The 18,023-nt window shown below is 37.6% G+C and overlaps 1 protein-coding gene across 1 annotated transcript; it reads right to left on the reverse strand.

Moving 5' to 3' along the window:
* Positions 1-2,538: 2,538 nt before the first annotated feature.
* Positions 2,539-13,318, reverse strand: LOC139740441 (tetraspanin-36-like). The gene is made up of 7 exons (XM_071651034.1): positions 13,135-13,318; positions 10,277-10,471; positions 6,917-6,991; positions 5,108-5,203; positions 4,621-4,797; positions 4,089-4,172; positions 2,539-3,192 (listed from the first exon to the last, which is right to left on the reverse strand). Exons 1-7 carry the CDS (start codon positions 13,207-13,209, stop codon positions 3,082-3,084), a joined length of 813 nt encoding a protein of 270 aa, XP_071507135.1. The 5' UTR covers positions 13,210-13,318; the 3' UTR covers positions 2,539-3,081.
* Between the last annotated feature and the right edge of the window lie 4,705 nt (positions 13,319-18,023).

Raw genomic sequence — 18,023 nt, forward strand, 5'->3', positions numbered from 1 at the left:
ACTGCACCATTATGGTCAATGTGAATACCAAATTCTGATTTAAAAAAAAATATGTTGCACAAAACCGTTACATGTAAATGATCACTACCTATATCCATAAAAACTATGGCTAATGTGTGTGCATAAGTACAACTCTGAAAATATATTCCCTCTCTCTCTCTCTCCATCTATCTCTGTCTATCTATACACATACATACATACATACATACATACATACATACACATATATCTTAGAAGACTTGTCACAGAAACTCACTACATGTACATGTACTAGCGCTTTTTGACAAAGTAATTAAAGGCATCTCAAATCCTTTTCATACGACTTCTATAATGCTCCATTCCCTTTTCAGAGTAAAAAAAAAAACCTGAAATAGTTATGATCTTCAAGATGAAGATATATTGGCACTGTATTGGTACTGCGATAGTTGGATGACATAAGGATATTGCTAAAATAATATTCCTTTGGTAGATTTACGTACTGTATCTCATACAATACTAAAACAAAAATGACTACAAGAAAGGGGGAGAAATTTTCTCATACTGAAAACTGTATCAATTTCCATTTGTGACCCTGCACCTCAAAACAAACAAAAAGTCGCCAGACATGAATTTTTAGTTAAGACCATATTCTGAAAGAGCAGACTCTAAGCTTTAAAATGATGTATAACTCAAATCAAATGGACTCTCCTAACCTATCTAAATGTTGGAAAGAAAGCACAAACTCAGGAAAAGTGTGAACTGAGAAAAGAGGCTCTGAAGTACAGTGTCTATTCAAGCGCTTAACCTTTACCAAACCGTGCTGGCTGTGCGATGAATGGGACAAAAAACAGGAAGTAAACCACCAGAGTGACAACAATGAAGGGATTATTAGATTAAGCTGAAATTAAGCATGCCTCATTAACACATTCTGTCCATAATTAGTGCAAACTTTCAAAGCAGTAGCGCTATCCTTTCAAAAGTTATTAGAGTTGAAAGTGAAGAGTGTGGACAAGGTTTTTCAGAAATGAAAAAGGGATTCTAAAGACACACCTAATCACACTATTCTACCAAAAATGTTTGAGATAAACTGCTAAAAAAAAAAACACTTTCCTGCCCGTTTCATGATACCAAATTTTAGCATAATGTAAAAGAAGACCCACTCTTTCAGAAAATATGAAAAAGTCAAGTTCGGCTAGGTTGACCCATTTCACTTATTTTCAGTCCTCACGCAAAATCAGTTTGTGCGACTTTATGTTCGTTTTGAGGTGCACGGTCACATTTATTCCATCATAACTCACACCACTTTACAAGGATTGCAACATTCAGGTTTTTACATTTAACATGACACATGTGCAATAATCTTAAGGTAATTTATGGGCCGGGTTGGAGGAGGCTAAGGCAAAACCAGTGGCTAGACCTTCACAGGAGTGCCCTGTGAATTCATGCCATGGTGGCTCAACGCCCTGGGACACGGACATTCACCTGCAGGCAATAGCCCAACTGAACCGAACATTACAAGAGGGTTCATACCTCTACATCTGTCTTCCTTAATTAAATCAGGATCATTGTTTCATCACAATTAACATGATGTAGATACTATTCCACTATAATTCTGTATGTCTTCAACTGAGCCTCTTCTGGTGTGGATATAACTTGAATAAAAGATCCATGGTGCATGTATTGTGAAGCAATTCTACGATAATGGAATAGACTTCTCTTCTTCTTCTTTTCTTTTTTACAAATTCACCCAAGTTTTGTTGTTACTTTTCTCTACTTTCCCTGCAAAACATACAAAATTTCAACATGATATCACAATAATGGCAGGAGACACAAAATACTTTAAATATTTACAAATATAAACATTTTCAGAATTCCATGAGAAAAAAAAAAATGTGTACAAGAAGACCATGAAAGTGGTAAGGCTGTCTGGTTAAATGTGAACAAATACCCTTTCAGACCTGAGGAATGGTACAGAAAACATGTCACAGTACTCTTTTTATACAAGGCAAAAATACAATAGCACAAATTTCTTCAGCATTCGTTGAAAATTCTCACGCAGCTGCCTACAGCAGGTTATGCCATTCACATCTGCAACACGGGCGGATCCAGGAATTTCGTAAAGGGGTGCATGCCCCCCCCCTTTTCTTTTTATTTCTTTAGCTTTAAAAAAATAAAGAGGGGCGCGTGCCTGTGCACCAACGCCTGGATCCGCCCCTGCAACACATCAGCATTCAATATTTTCGTCTACTACAACACGGCACTCCCATCAAACCCATGTGCAGACATTTTGAGAATAAGTTTTTGAAAGACGAGAGGCATAATGACTTCTTATCTAGAGAGAAAATACAAAGGATAATACCAGTCATGTTCGCCTCATCCACCAATTAACTTTGCTTGAAGGACAATAAGTAATCCACACACTTGGCTTAAGGTGGTGCACTGAATGCATAATATATCACAACACACTATTCAAAGAATGCTACAACAACAACAACAAAATCATTAAGGAAAAAAAAATTCATACACTTAATGAATTTGTTTACTGTAACCTATCCCCTGTATATGTTTAGAAGAATCACACCTTTAATATTTCAAATGAATGAATAGTGATAAATAACTTCAGCCTTCATCCAAGAGATACTATTGCCATGTAATCTGGTAATTTAAAAAGAAAAACAGAAAAAAAACCCATATACTACAATACTCCAGCCTGTGTGAACTGAAAGCCCAATGGCAACATACTAACAGCTCTACTCCCATTCTGGGGCTGTACAATAAGATGGGGTGAGTCAGTCTCATATCAGTTTCTATCCATGAAAGATTTGAATATAATGAAGTCTTCAGGGCAAAGGGAGCTTTTCAAATACTCTCAGACTTCACTGCCAGGGAACTGACAATTGCACCTACAGTCTCTCTTTACAAGAAGCATTGACAGAAATTTCATATCAGAGGCCTACGCATATTGCAAAAACTTTTTCTTGCCCACATGTGAGATGGGGTGATGTGACAAAAACTCATGCAAGATATCTTCATATTTGCCTCTTCACAAAATATAACAAATTAGTAGTGACAATCTGCATTCATCTGAGAATCTCTGCTAAGTTATGCCCTGTAGCCATAGCTGGATTCATGCTCCGATGTCTGAAGATGCTGGTACTGCTTCTTGTCTCTTCGGTTGCACACCAAGTAGCAAGTGCAGATCAAGGCCAAGACCTGTAGGGGTGTGCAAGCATAGGAAACTCCATTCATTTGGATCCTTATTTCTGGTCAGAGCTTCTCTGATTTTTATGATCCTAGTCATTTACACAGGAAAAATTAACTTGGAATACTGAGGATTGCATCCTGTATTACATTGCCAGTGACAGCTTTGAAAGTATGGAGTGTAATTTTTAATGTGGGTCGACAAGCACTTGATGGGCTAGATCAGTTCAAGCATGTGAAACTAATGACAAAATTCCTGGCACAATACCAGTGAAATCATTTCCTGAAAAGCATGTAGCCAAAGTTCATTTGTTTGTTTATTCCCTTCATTTTAACCATGTTGCTTTCAAGATATAGGTCCATTTACAGCGAGCTTCGATATAGTAAGAATCCCTTCTTGATAATGAGATAAATTGCAAGTCGAAACTAGCCTTTAAGTGTTAACTCATGGGAATTCAGAACTTTTCTGTTATTGCAAAATAAAGTTTGCCCATCCCCTGCAGAAAAACAAAAATAAAAACAGGAATTTGTACATGTTGTAATTTTATCTTAATCTATGCACATACAACAGGGAATGACACATTTGACAACAAGTATCAGGAATAACAGATATATATATTTTTTCCCCCCTGTGAGAGTACTCTTGGTACATTCCCGTTGCTAATGTCCTGTTTAATATTGTGTCAATATTGTGTCAAACTTTGTATGTAACCCTATCATAGCAGAACATGTTCATACAGTGTCCAAGTGCGAGCAAGTTCCAAGTGTATGGATACTACAAGGTTCATCAACTGGATCCAACAACCTTGTTATAACGGGATTTCACTGAATCATAATTCTTCATCTTATTCCTGTGAGCAACGGGTTCAGATCCAGAGGACTATAAACGAGAATGATGGTACTCTTACCTCAAGGAGGAACAAGATGACAGCAACAACAATGACGTAGACCAAGTACTTCCTTGGCTCCTGGTAGAGCCGGTCATGGCAACTCTAAAGATATAAAGAAGGCAAAAATCAATACTTCTATTTCATGAATTTGAAAAATCAATACTATCAATATTACTGAAGCATCTTGTATAATGAGGAATGTGTATACTGTCTTACCAAAAGTACATTAAACAATAGCTAGTTTTATTTTATTTTTTTGATTTGATACTTGTGGTCCCCTCTGTATTTGTATTGAAAAATCTATAACTGTCTACTTCTTTTTCAGTGCTGACACATGCATGTATATCAAATGCTACATTTGCATGCAATTTTCCAAGAATAATGAGTGGTAATTTTGCTGGAAGCGTCTCACATGTTTTGCTCTGACTAATTCAGAGTGAAAGCATATTTTAACTCTCTAAACATCGGACAATAACAGCAAAGTGATACACAGTGTCTTGTATTATATCTAAATGTTGAAACTGCAGCAAACAAGTCATTCTAAACTTACAGCATGGTAGATTCTATCCACATCATCAGGCAGAGCCCCAGTGCAGTTAGTTGCAGAGCTGAGCAACGGCAGGACAGACTTCTTGGTGCAGCAGCTCTCGGGGACGGCACTGGGGTGGTCCTTACCCCACTGTGTGGTGAACCAGTCTTGGTACTGCTCAGCACCACAGCAGCCCAGCTGAAATTCAAGATTGAATAAAGGCATGATGAATACACTGATAACTTGACAGCATACAAATAATGCAAAGGTGAGTGTGTGCTTAATAGTGGAGATGCAGCACACTTTAAAGTCCCTTTTGCCTACTTTTTTTTTTGTTTTGCAACTGTGACATAAAATCTCAAGCTAGACACAATTTTATTTTACTGGTGTTTTAAAAAAGAGAACTGGGTTTGCCATACCCTTTGCCAATTAGAAACAGCAACAACAGGAAACTCAAAAAACAATACAATAAAACAAAGTTGCCCATTTTCCTTGTTATTATACTCACATGAGACTGGAGCCAGTCCATGAAAGTCTTGGAGTTCTCATCGCTGTCGTAGGTGGCCATTGTCTGGTTAACCCCCTTCTCAATCCCAACGCTGACCTGTTGGTGGGGAAAGGAATACTTTCATTAACAACATGACAATACTTTTCAACATTCAAAGCATTTCTATTATGTTTGTATCACTTGACTAAGCCATGAACTTTGATTTTGATACGTATTCACAGATGCCATCTTGCAGCATGGTTATTTTCCTTTCATTTCATACTTTAATAGCACACATGACACATTTCTGTTGATGAATGAATGCAATGCACATCAGATTTTAATTGATGAGCCACAAGACTGCCAGTTGGAATCTTTTCACCGACAGAGAGCCATTTGGCACATAAAAGGACCTAAATTCAGACTTTTGCATAAAATCTGGCATCCTCTTGGTCAAGATTAGTACCATGATTAGTCTTTCTGCTTCTTCTTTTTTTTTCATGCCAATTTAACCCAGACTGGTTTTCCATTTGTTAATCCATAATTTGTAAGTGCTTGCTTATGGTGCAAATAATCATGTGAATGGCAGTACAATCTTTGCTAATCTTCATTAACCCTGGAATTAATTATTTACAAGAGTGGATGCAATAGCTTTGACTTTTGAAAACAAGTCATAAAACAACATTTCAGCCTATTACTGTCTCTCTCTATACAACATCACAAGCAACTGGTGTATTTTTAGTGCTTAGCTATAATCATGTACACTACAGTTTCTGTGTTCCCACTTCCCACAAAAATATGCCACTTCTATGTTATACGCATGATATGGTACATACAGTGTACAGTATGTACTTTTCTGTGTGTGTGAGCGTGTGGTGGTGAGTGTTTGAACAGTAAATATGAGAATCAGTCACAGCAGTTGGTTAATGCCTGCCAGTTGAGTCTAGCCTATGCTGATGCATTCAGGCACAAAGTCAGATCTGATCTAGCACACACAACACAATGGCAGTTAGGAGAGGATCAATACTCCATTGTAGCGCTAAACAAAGAGATGGGCCTTCATACTGTGATAGTGTGGCTACAGACATAGCAATTATTATGCACTAGTGAACACTTAGCCCTCACTTCAAGACAAGAATAAGTCAATAATTGTAAAATAAAGCTTCCTCCATGGTACTTCCTGCTTGTAGCACAAACCCAAATCCTAAACATCAGTTTTCAATTATTAGACTTGAAACAAGAGCTTAGTATACAGAATGATACAAATGTTCCAATAAATACACATTACTCAACTGAATGCAATCCCAATTAAAGCCATTCTTCATAAACCTGTTGAAGACTTGTCCTATTACTGCTACATGTAAGTATACAATGCATTTGGGCAGGTGTCTATGGGAAATGCATGTTGTAACGAAATCAGCCTGTCCTCAACGGGTTAATGTATGGCAAATTTGTGATACAAACAAGCAAAATATCACACACTACAATGCACAATACAAATTACACATTGTTGGTTGTGAAACTGAAGAATGTTCTATATCAGTGATAACAGTCTTGATGTATATCAACTATTTAACCGTTCAATAGTGTTTTCTTTTATTCAAAATTTGCTCATTCATATGAGCAAATACCGGTTTAATTTCATTCTCACTTTGACTGCACAAAATACAGACAGAACGTTGGAAACCCAAATATTCAAAGAAACAATATGGTTTTGGATCTGTTGACAACTTAAATGAGAATGCCTCATATATCTCTCTTCGGAGGGTTCATAGTGGTGTGCTATAACCTTACTGCCAATGATATTGAGTCATCTTAAAAGTTACTGACCTCATCCTTGTAGACGATGGCAAGAGAAGCTCCTGTTATCTCCAACACGACAATGATTACCAGCAGGGCAAGGAACTGTGTGGGAATAGGTTCAAAATAAGGACATACATTGTAGTATTGTCATATCAGCATTCCTGCATTCTGCAACATACATGTTCTCTACGAAAATTAAGTATCAGGTTTCATCCTTCAAATGCACCTGGTTTGCATGTGTAGTATAATAACCTAAGATAAATACAGTGAAACCTTGTTAGTAAGAGGTCTGATAGAGCAAAACCCTGTTATAACAAGATGATTTTGTAAACTATTTCATCATTTTTGTTGCCTGATATACAGTTGTAGTAAGAAATCTGATACACAATTTAGACTGCCCTCTAGGTAATTGGCATGGTTTTAAGGTCCTTGTTATATCAAGGTTCCCTTGCATTTGGTTGTCATAGTAATGTACAGGTGTGTACTTGTGTTTAGTTTGCTTCGTAAGTGTCACTATAAGCTGTGAAGCATTTTTTTTTCCAGTAATGTGGCAAACACTTTAAGCAAGATTACCTACAGGTTTTGTAATCAAGAGTTTTGTTCACATTTTGAGAGGTACTGTACTGGTATTGTAGTGGTATACCAAGAACACTCATATTACACTGACAGATCCTCTACCACCTCTATCTTTGTTTTCATTCTTCACATTTGTTTGGCTGCCAAGAGATGTGACAGCTACATGTGCAATATTAGGCTTGAAAATTGGCCAGAAAAAAAAAATGTGTCCCTCAATATTTTGTAAACAATTTGTTTCCCAGTCTCACCCCAGCTTCCCAATTACTTTCATTAAAAGTAATTTACAATGCCATGAAAATCATGCACTACATTGATAGGCATCAGATTAAAGGCAAAAAGAAGTTTATGGCGGTAATTGCATAATTGCCAAAGATTTTGTCATTCACAGGCATACCTATCCTCATTGAATCTATAATTTCATCTATGACCTGTTAAACCACAGAATTTTGAATACTTGATTGATGTGTTTTACACTTCCATATACAAGTATAACTGTATTGGTGAAAGAATGCATTAGGTAAGGGATTATTTTCCTTCTAATTTAATATTTCACTTGATCAAGCCCTCCTCACTCTCAAGGTAAAATACAAACTAGGCTATGAAAGTGACATGTGGCAATGACTACAACAAGAAGCCATTTGTAATACAATACTAATGAGCTGAGGGGATGTTTTGATGACAGCCAAGGCCAGCAAATTAATGAAATCATTCTATGGATCTACTCATTATATTTTGCCACATGCCTATCCAATACAGTGGAAAACCACCGGAAGTGGAGGCCTTCTCTTCCTTGTGTATTTAGTCAACCAGATAATGACTTTGAGTGACCTTCCTTGGAATTCAGCTGCTGTGATATCAACAGATACACAGTTATGTACAATGTAATGTACATGTACATCTCTACACTTGATAGCATGCTGATAAAAGGCTTGTACAATTTTGTACCACTGATTGCCGTGTGTCTCATTTTGATACGACAGTACCTACAGCTGTACCACAGATCTACAATTTTTCCAAGTCTGATCTTGAGAGTCAAACATACAAAAGACACTGCAATGTTTTCCACATTAACAAAATTTGTTGCTTTCTCTAATATACTATACAATGACTGTCTGCAGAAATTCAAAGCTACTGTGCCAGTTGTCAGATTCTTTGAATAACTTTCTCGAAATCAACCAAATTAATCTACTGAATACTTCTAAAGACAGATACTTCAATACATTACATCATATTCAGGTGAAACCTTTTGTGCCTTTTTGTACATATTTTTTCTCCCATTTGCACGGCAAGTGCAGTGTAGTATAGGCCCATATCATACAATTTCATACTATATATTCCATGACATGTGTGACATACAATATGTACTGGTAGACAATATGTACAATGTATTTTCATCATTCATATTCAATGTACAATGTGCATGTACAATGTATATGTATGTACGTGACTGCATTTTACAGTAATTGGGTCTACTTGTAGGCTCAATCTATTGTGAGGAAACTAGAAACTTCTAAAAGACTATTGGTACTTGGAAGTGGAGTGATGAACTTGTCAGGTTAGGTACATCCTGTTGAATGGGTAGACAGCATTTTGAGTAGACACACATGCAACTTTTTTTTTTATCTACTGTATAAACAGCTTTCCCATCCTGTCTCGACTTCCTCAAGCAGTGTTATTGCAGGGTATATCCCCTAGTTTGACCTCTGCACAATCACTTCAAAGTAATCCCAGAAACAGATCATCACGACAGATAATCATGCATGCATAACTACATAACATTTGTATCATGACTACTGGTACTGTCTTGAATACTGTTTAGCATGGTTGATAATTCTCATTTTAATTAAATGTTAAAAGTGCCATGCAAGACTAAGTCACTTTCTACATCAAATTGGCAATTTCTACTTCTAGCAACAGTTCAATAACTGGGGTTTTTTATCAACAGTAAGGTTTTTTACACAAAGATATACCAGTACTTGTTGACAATGAATGGAAGCATGACCACAGTTTTTTCAATGCACACATTATAATAGTGCAAGAGTGGCCAAAAAGAAAAAAAAAATTATCTTAGAAGCATTATCTACATGAACGTCTGAAGACACGTGCCTAATATGTACTAATATTTTCATCAACACTTAAAAAAGAAGTGATTGTACAGTGTAGTATGTATGTATGGATTTTGAACAAGTCCTTGGAGTTTTTATAACGGTTGTCTTAATCCTTTCCTACTGTAGGTTTTATGTAAAATTTGTATTCAAACGAAAATTATATGTTTGCGAAGTTATCAGTAATTGGTCTAAAATCATGTACTTGCATCATTGTACCATATTTTGTTTCTGTTTAGAGCAAAGTGGATCTGTGAGTGCTTTGACAACTGAATAAAACCATGCTAAACATAAACTAATATTGACCAATGAAAAGAACAATTACATTTGTATGCTAGGCCTACTTGCCTGCATAAATAAGATTGAAATACAAAGAATATAAGAAATGAACAATGTCATGTTTCAAAATCTTGAAATAATAGAGAGAACACAGTCATTGGCATACTGTAATACAATATATATTCACGGCATGAAAATTTTGTGAATTGGAGCCGACGGCCTTTCTCGCAGCATGAAATTTTCGCAAATTGCCACCGGCTTCCGATGCATACTGTGAAGGAAAGAACTTTCACGTGCATTTTAATTTCGGGATTGTTGGACAGTGGTGCTCGCGAAATTTGCAAAATTAAAATGCACACAAAACATTCCCCGTCTTACAGTACTTAGTAATACTGCCTGCAGTCAACATAGGGTAATTCCTCCTTACCATTCTCTTGAGGCACTTGGCATCTTTCCAGGAGAGTGCAGTGAGTCCAACGATGCCCACCACACAGAAGAGCAGGCTGAGGCCAATGGAAACCATGGCCGGAATGGTGAGGAAGTAGTTACTGGCCACATGTTTTATGTTTCCAACGCAGCGGAACAACTCCACACCGAGGTACATCAGAGCTGCAGAGGCACACTGGAATGTGGACACGAACAGAAAGTGAGAAAAAATTGAAATAATGTCATAAATAGACAGATACACCTAGCAGTATATTTGCATGCAATCTAACTACAAATGTAGTTCATTAAAAAAAAGTAAATATCTGCTACATGTACAACAACACAAGGCACCAGGCTCTACTGTACCTCAATCCATACTCCATTACTGTACATCCATCATATGCAAACAAAGCCTCAAAAGTTTAACTTTCAGATGTGTTTTACACACAAAAATATACAGATACTATTTTACTTCATACAAATTTACATTTAGGGTAGGCCACAACATGAAGAAAAATCATTTTTTAAAACACTTTTTGACTTTTACAGCCCTCTGGCCTCCTCCACAGATATAAAGCTGTACTCTATACGTGTATACTGTAAAAGTGGATATTTTCAAGTGACTAATTCTTTATGCTAGGCCGGGTAAGAGGAGTTTTGTATGTTTTTAATTCCGCTGAATCATGATATCAAGTTCAGGAACATATGGCAAGCAAAAAAATTTGTGTGCTTTTATTTTCACACTCGTTTCTGGTTGCACGAAATGTGCAAAACTTTTGTGTACTTTTACAGTACCTGGTAGGAGATTTTGTGAAGCCAGACATACATTTGTAGTGAAACATAGTCCCGACGACAATATACAGACTGATCTTTCGGTCAAAACACAACATAAATTGCAGACATTAACACATTCTATATACATGTAAAGTTAAAGAATGCCAATGTATAGATATCATATACAAAAGCAAAGTAGACTAGACTCGTGGAGCATTGTATGGGACGACATCGCAAAAACGACTCAAAATATGTCAAAATGCTAATAAATCCACATTTAACCTCACATTTAGAAGATAATGTTAATTTATTACAAAATTTTATCGCACAAATTGTTCTAAAGTTCATGCTAAAGACCTTTTACCGTACAATACAAAATTTGAGCCTCGGGCCTCTTTTGCTGATTTTCTTTTTGTTGTCCGCTCGGTAAGAATGTGTACAGTGAATCGTGGGTATGTTCCATGGAATATACAAGTTGACAAATTCCTTTCAATGTAGGAGACATGTATGTGGACTAGACGGTAGACCCATAAAGGGTCTACATAGAGGTGTCTGTTACTCTTGACCGAAAGATCAGTCTGTATCTGTCTGCGGGGATATGTTCCGCGGAGACTGCGTCTGGCTTCACGGATCCCCCCCTAACATACATTGTATATGTGGAGGAGAGCGATAACGTCTAAAAAATAAAAGACTCCTCCGGACAGACGGATCTATCTGTCTACTGAGGAGAGCGATAACATCAAAAAAGTACGGCCGACTGCCAAAAAGTAAAAGACTCCTCCGGACAGACGGATTTTTCTGTCTAAATTTACTCAACTTTCAAAGTTTCACTCAACAAACTGTATTTACATCAAACTTCAAAGGCCAAAAACCCTTAGAGAACCCTCATTATTCATCATGTCTTTTACTGCATCGATGCATCATCACATAAATGGCATACCCACAACCATACAGGTAAAATCTGTAGTGCCAAAAACTTCAGTAAGACATTAGTATGCAAAAGACCACTAACGTTAGATGTAACGTTAGACAGGTACAGATCACCACCATCACGCGTGAGCTCAGTTCGGGAAACCCACTCACAAGGGGGGCCCCTCCTTATAAGTAACCCGTCCCCCTTATAAGTAACCCCGTCCCCCTTATAAGTAACCCCCGGGGCACCCCTTATAAGGAGTCTCCACGCTTTTTTGCAATGCAACGCGAAAATGAAAGGACTGCGGCAATTCGCTTGATTATGTCCATAAAGCTTCACAAGTTTCCTAGTTACTCACGAAATTTGAGCAAAATCGGTTTGAGGCATCATATCTAAAATCATGGATTTAAATGCGATGTCAAACGAACCATGCGAATGCTGAAATGCGAGCGATTACTGGCGTGAGTGTCGCCAGGCGCGGCGGGGCGGCAATGCTTGAGTGCAGACGTGGCGACTGAGTCTGCCAAAACTCAGTCGCCACGTCTGCACTCAAGCATTGCCGCGCCGCCGCGCCTGGCGACACTCACGCCAGTAATCGCTCGCATTTCAGCATTCGCATGGGTCGTTTGACATCGCATTTAAATCCATGATTTTAGATATGATGCCTCAAACCGATTTTGCTCAAATTTCGTGAGTAACTAGGAAACTTGTGAAGCTTTATGGACATAATCAAGCGAATTGCCGCAGTCCTTTCATTTTCGCGTTGCATTGCAAAAAAGCGTGGAGACTCCTTATAAGGGGTGCCCCGGGGGTTACTTATAAGGGGGACGGGGTTACTTATAAGGGGGACGGGTTACTTATAAGGAGGGACCCCCCTTGTGAGTGGGTTTCCCGAACTGAGCTGTCTCAAAGCCTATTAAAGGTAGGGGATCACCGATAACCGGGCCGGGGTTTCTCATTCCAAGGAGCTATCGTGTAATAGCTCCTTGCTCATTCACAGTTCACCGACTGACTTAGATAGAAAGATCCGTCTGTCCGGAGGAGTCTTTTTATTTTTTGCCATTATCGCTCTCCTCGGAGGGGATCCGTGAAGCCAGACGCAGTCTCCGCGGAACATTCCCCGACGTACATGTACAGATACAGACCGATCTTTCGGTCAACGACTGACTTACCCAGAACAGCACTGACAGGAAAAACATCACACATTTCGCCGACAGAGCCACGGAACAACATTTGGAGAGCTTCATTTTGAAGTGATATGTTGGGTTGGTTGATAACTAGATAAACTTTGCGTTTCAAAGGTGAAAACTTTTGAGGAATTCACAACGAAAATGTAGCAGCTCAGGTCACTGATCTCTCACAAGTCTGCCTAGTAGTAGTACGTCGACTTCGTAAACCACACAGTGCACTCGGCGAAACGTCTTGCTGAATGCAATACGCTGTGTGTGTGGTGATGATGTCACACTAATGATACAACTCCTCGGTTGCTGTATATTTGTTTACCTCGTTGTCAGCTACTGCATGTCAATAGACGCCCGATCGAGGAACGAGAGAGATGCGTACACTGCAGTGGATCCATATACCATTTATATCTCCTACGGCCTACCTGCCCATAGAAATTTTGGACGCACCTATCATACGGGCGGGGAACTGCGATATTTCTATAATGTGTATCGAAAGTTGATAACACTTTACAGTGAATAAAGGGTAAAAATATACTTTTTCCAGAAGTACTCCCATTCCATACAATGGCTTGATATGAATAGGATTCGTCCTCTTATGTTTAAAGTTCATGTGCTCGGCATGAAATACCGAGTTCGATTTACAGTACGGTAGTTGAGATCCCCCTTCAAATAGTTGATCGGTCCTATGATGTCATAGTCTTCATGTGGATAGCATCATTCGATTCCAAAAGAGACAGGTGGCACGTGATGTTAAAGTAAGCTAGTGATGTTGAAAAAAAAAAGAAGAAGTTATTGTTCAGATGATTGATGATAACAAACATACTACACCGTCGGTACACTGTACCTCAGAAGATAAACTATCTAAGAATGAAGTAGCACTAGCAGCGTGATAGACAGTTGTAACGTAAGACTTTCTTCCATCCCATCTCACTGGTCTCTTCCCTGTACAAAGTAGAGATCGGTACCGGGTACCCCGTCTGGATTCCACTGATCTTCCATTGTAACAAATAATACCAAAGATAGGATATTTGATAGTACACAGTCACAGAAACCAATGTCTGATACAAGAGAGCCCAGGCAACAACAAAAAAAAAAAAAGAAAAAAAAACGAACAAAGAAAGTCATAAAATCTTCTTCTTTTTTTTCTTTTATAAAGGAAACCAAATGTAGATCGAGTGAAAGCAGAATCAATGAAAGTTGAAAATCGGACAATCGATTCAAAAGTGATGATTTTTAAAGGAGTTTTGGTGTTGTCATCAATGGATAGGGAGGCAACTACACTTCATGATGTCATTCAATGGACAACCGAGAAAACATAAAGAAATTCAATATAATTTTACTTTTCTACCATAAAAACATGTACTTGACTTCACCTCTTTCAGAAAGCAGGGGGAATGATACTACCCTCAACATATCTTAGTAATAAGTTGATGGGATGTGTACTATAGTCATGATCTTTTTTTTTAATTCTCCTAATGTTTTCTTTGTATTGTAGTCCAAAATGACGTCATCAAGTGAAGTACACACAGTCTCCTATCCAGCTATGACGGCGATGAAGTTTTAAAAAACACTATATTTAAATGAATTGTCCAATTTTCCTCAAACTTTCACTGATGTGTTCTACTAATATTGCTGCTTTCACTCGATCCCTATTTATATTTGAACTTTGGCGATTTCCTTGAGTACAAATTCGTAAGTTTGCCTGTACAGGCAAATACTAACACACACACGCACACACATATTATTATACACTTCATATCTTTCTTTCTATTTTGTGGGCATTTTTTAAAAGCAGTATTGTGGGAAATGTTGCCCTAGGAGGATTTGTTTTATTTCCAAGTAGGCCCCAGATGCAAAGAGTTTCATGCTATGGGCATTGTCACGTGGGAATTGAAGAGACTCAAACTCTTCCGCTCTCGAAGGGAGATCTCCCACCGAAAGCCTATTTTCACAAAATCTCCCGTTCTCCCGCTCGAGATTAAATTTTTCCCGCCCTGGCTCTGTGTCTCCCGCTTGTATGGTTTTGTAGATGCTGATCAATTTCATATGCATGCGTGAATAGCATCTCCAAAAAATGTATATGAAATTCAGTTTTATTAAGCCAAAATATATGAGTTGAGTCGTTGAATTATTACTTACTTAGTGCCATCATATGCTAACGAATAAGCCTGAGAAAGCACGAGAGAGCATCTAAAACCCTAATGACCCAAGGGACTTCGCGCTTCATGCACATCAAGTTGGAGTCTCCTGTTTGCTAGGGGCCCGTTCAGAGGGGAGAATCTCCAGATGAGAAGGTGCTTGGGGTTGGAGTCTCTGGAGTTGTCACTTAGGGATTAGATTAGAAATTACAGGAACAAGTATATCCAGCATAGTGGTGAAGCTGAGGGTGCCAGGGGTGTCATAATAGTCTGAATTATACATTGTAGTTATTTGCAGAGGTTTTTTTTTTTTAGCATTAACATGTAGGTGCCTACCCCCGATACAAATATAAAGATATACATATGTTACTGTAAAATATACATATATATATGCATGTATATATGCATACATATATACACATAAATAATACGTCTATACAGTGGACTCCCGTTATAACGAAGTTCTTGAGACCAGCAGTTTTCTTTTGTTATATCGAAATTTCATTATATCTGAACAAATAAACAATAAAATATATAGAGTGGACAATGTTGCAGCCTGACTTTTTACTTCATTGTAACCGGAATTTCGTTATAACCATGTTCATTATAACAGGAGTATACTGTATACATATATGTACATATATAATATGTTTATATACATATATTTTACAGTAACTCAGGTACAAATTGACATCGCATGAGTCAACAAAATCAAATACACATAATTTCTTCTTCTTTTACTTACATTGTTTTTTTCATGAAATTCTTTGTGTATATCAACAAATGCTGCATAGTCGGGTGTTTCTGACTATTCCAAAACCACAGTCATACTGGAGCACAAGGAGATTTTTATTTTTCTAAGATTACCAAAAAAAAAAAATCTTCCACTTTATTAACTACAGTATGAGTGACAACTATGACTTCTAAAAATTGACGTTATTGTTGACCAGGAGAGAGTTTGTGGTTGAAGTGATTTGATTACACCTGTTAAGATCATAATGTTGTACCCTGGCTGCATCAGATCTTCTCTGTTCCTATGTCAGTTTGTTTCTCAGTATTTCAAATGCCTGCATTTCATATGTGTTTGTTGCAGTACTGGTTGTGATGTCGGCGTATTTCCTACAAACAATGCAATCATTATACAATATATATTATCAATGCCTTTTTTTGACAGATCTGTTGCCAAAATCAGCTTTACTTCGGGAATTATTTTTCTTTTACTATCATAGTTTTTGCAACATCCCTTTAATACCATCTCGGTGGTGGTTCAATGTAAAGAAACGAAACGGAAACATACTGGGAAATTCCAAAATTTTGAATGTTTCATAATTTTCTCTGGCCTTTGCATTGTAGGCTGTTCTCCTCCAAATGCATGGAAAATGTTGCACAGCTGCATGTACAGAGTATATCGATGTCACTTGAGATGTAATACAAATCATCATTCCCGGAACAATGTGTTCCTGTCTCTTATTCTCTGAACATATCGCTAAATGTTTGCATGTGTGATGTGTTTAAGTCAACACTTTGTCAACTTACATGCAGGTGGTTGATCGATTTTCTCTGTTCCCATGTGCCAACTTGTGCAAGTTGACTGTAGGCCTACATACATTTGTTACACAAAAGGAATCAATGCATGGTACATTGTACCACACCACAACTACACTGTCATGGTTTAACAGGAATTCTATAAACTGACAAGATACAAACAATTTTATATACAAAGTCTAACTTAATTGAAATGTATACAGGTCACATATTTTTTCTTCAGGACTTTGTACAATGTACCTTAAACAAGCGCATTCCAATAGTACAAAACTCAAAAGAATCCAAGAATTATTCTTCAAGCCAGCTTGTCTGCAGAGGCAAATAACTGCACCATGTCCTGGGGTGGCTACTTGGGGCAGGAAGAGTTAAAGGTTCACTCAATAATGATAACCCTCAATTGTGATATACCTCGACACTATGATATGGGAATGCCTGTGTAGAAATGACAGGTAACAATGTAAACAGACAGACTCAGAGATAAAAGCACTCATCTGTTTTGATATATATACCACTTGCTTGATGTGGACAAAATGAGTGGTAGTGAATCTGAATAGTTGGGGGGACTATGAATCTGTGTGGTTAGGGGAGTAAAGATGAACAGAGCATAAAGGAAATAGAGAAGAATCTACACATGCCAGTTTTCAGAGGCAACCACTGCTCTAGAACAAATACATATCATTACTCAGAGTCTACTGGACACATCTAATTTTTTGACATTTATTTTTATCACTGAAACCTTATTATGATGACACATGAGAATGCAGACCTTTGCATATCATTATCGTAAAACCACAATACAATCAGCTCAATGAAGCAAATACAAATGAGCACAGCTTCATAATGAGGTTTTTGTTTCTATTGTATTTTTTTTTTCTATAAGTTATAGCACCATCAACTAATTTGCTGTTTTCTTGTTTGATTTGAGCATTGACACTCATCGTTAAGAGTAGATTTCATAAAGGATTGTTGTTAGAAAAGTCACAACTCACAGCTGAAACGTCAAGGATAGGAGGATTTCCTTACGAGTTCTGGAGATACTACTTGACTTGGGCAGGCAGCAGTTGCACTGTAGGGCCCACACTGTACAATGCTTACAATTCATTCTCTAGAATTAGGACATTACTCAACAGAAAACTTTACGCTGTTACTTGTACCACATAAATCTGAGAAAGTTTGTATTTGTATCATTGTATA

This window comes from Diadema antillarum, unplaced genomic scaffold, assembly GCF_040938485.1.
Source record: "Diadema antillarum isolate AM-2024a unplaced genomic scaffold, OU_Dant_1.0 seq00000854_RagTag, whole genome shotgun sequence".
NCBI classification, from domain to species: domain Eukaryota; kingdom Metazoa; phylum Echinodermata; class Echinoidea; order Diadematoida; family Diadematidae; genus Diadema; species Diadema antillarum.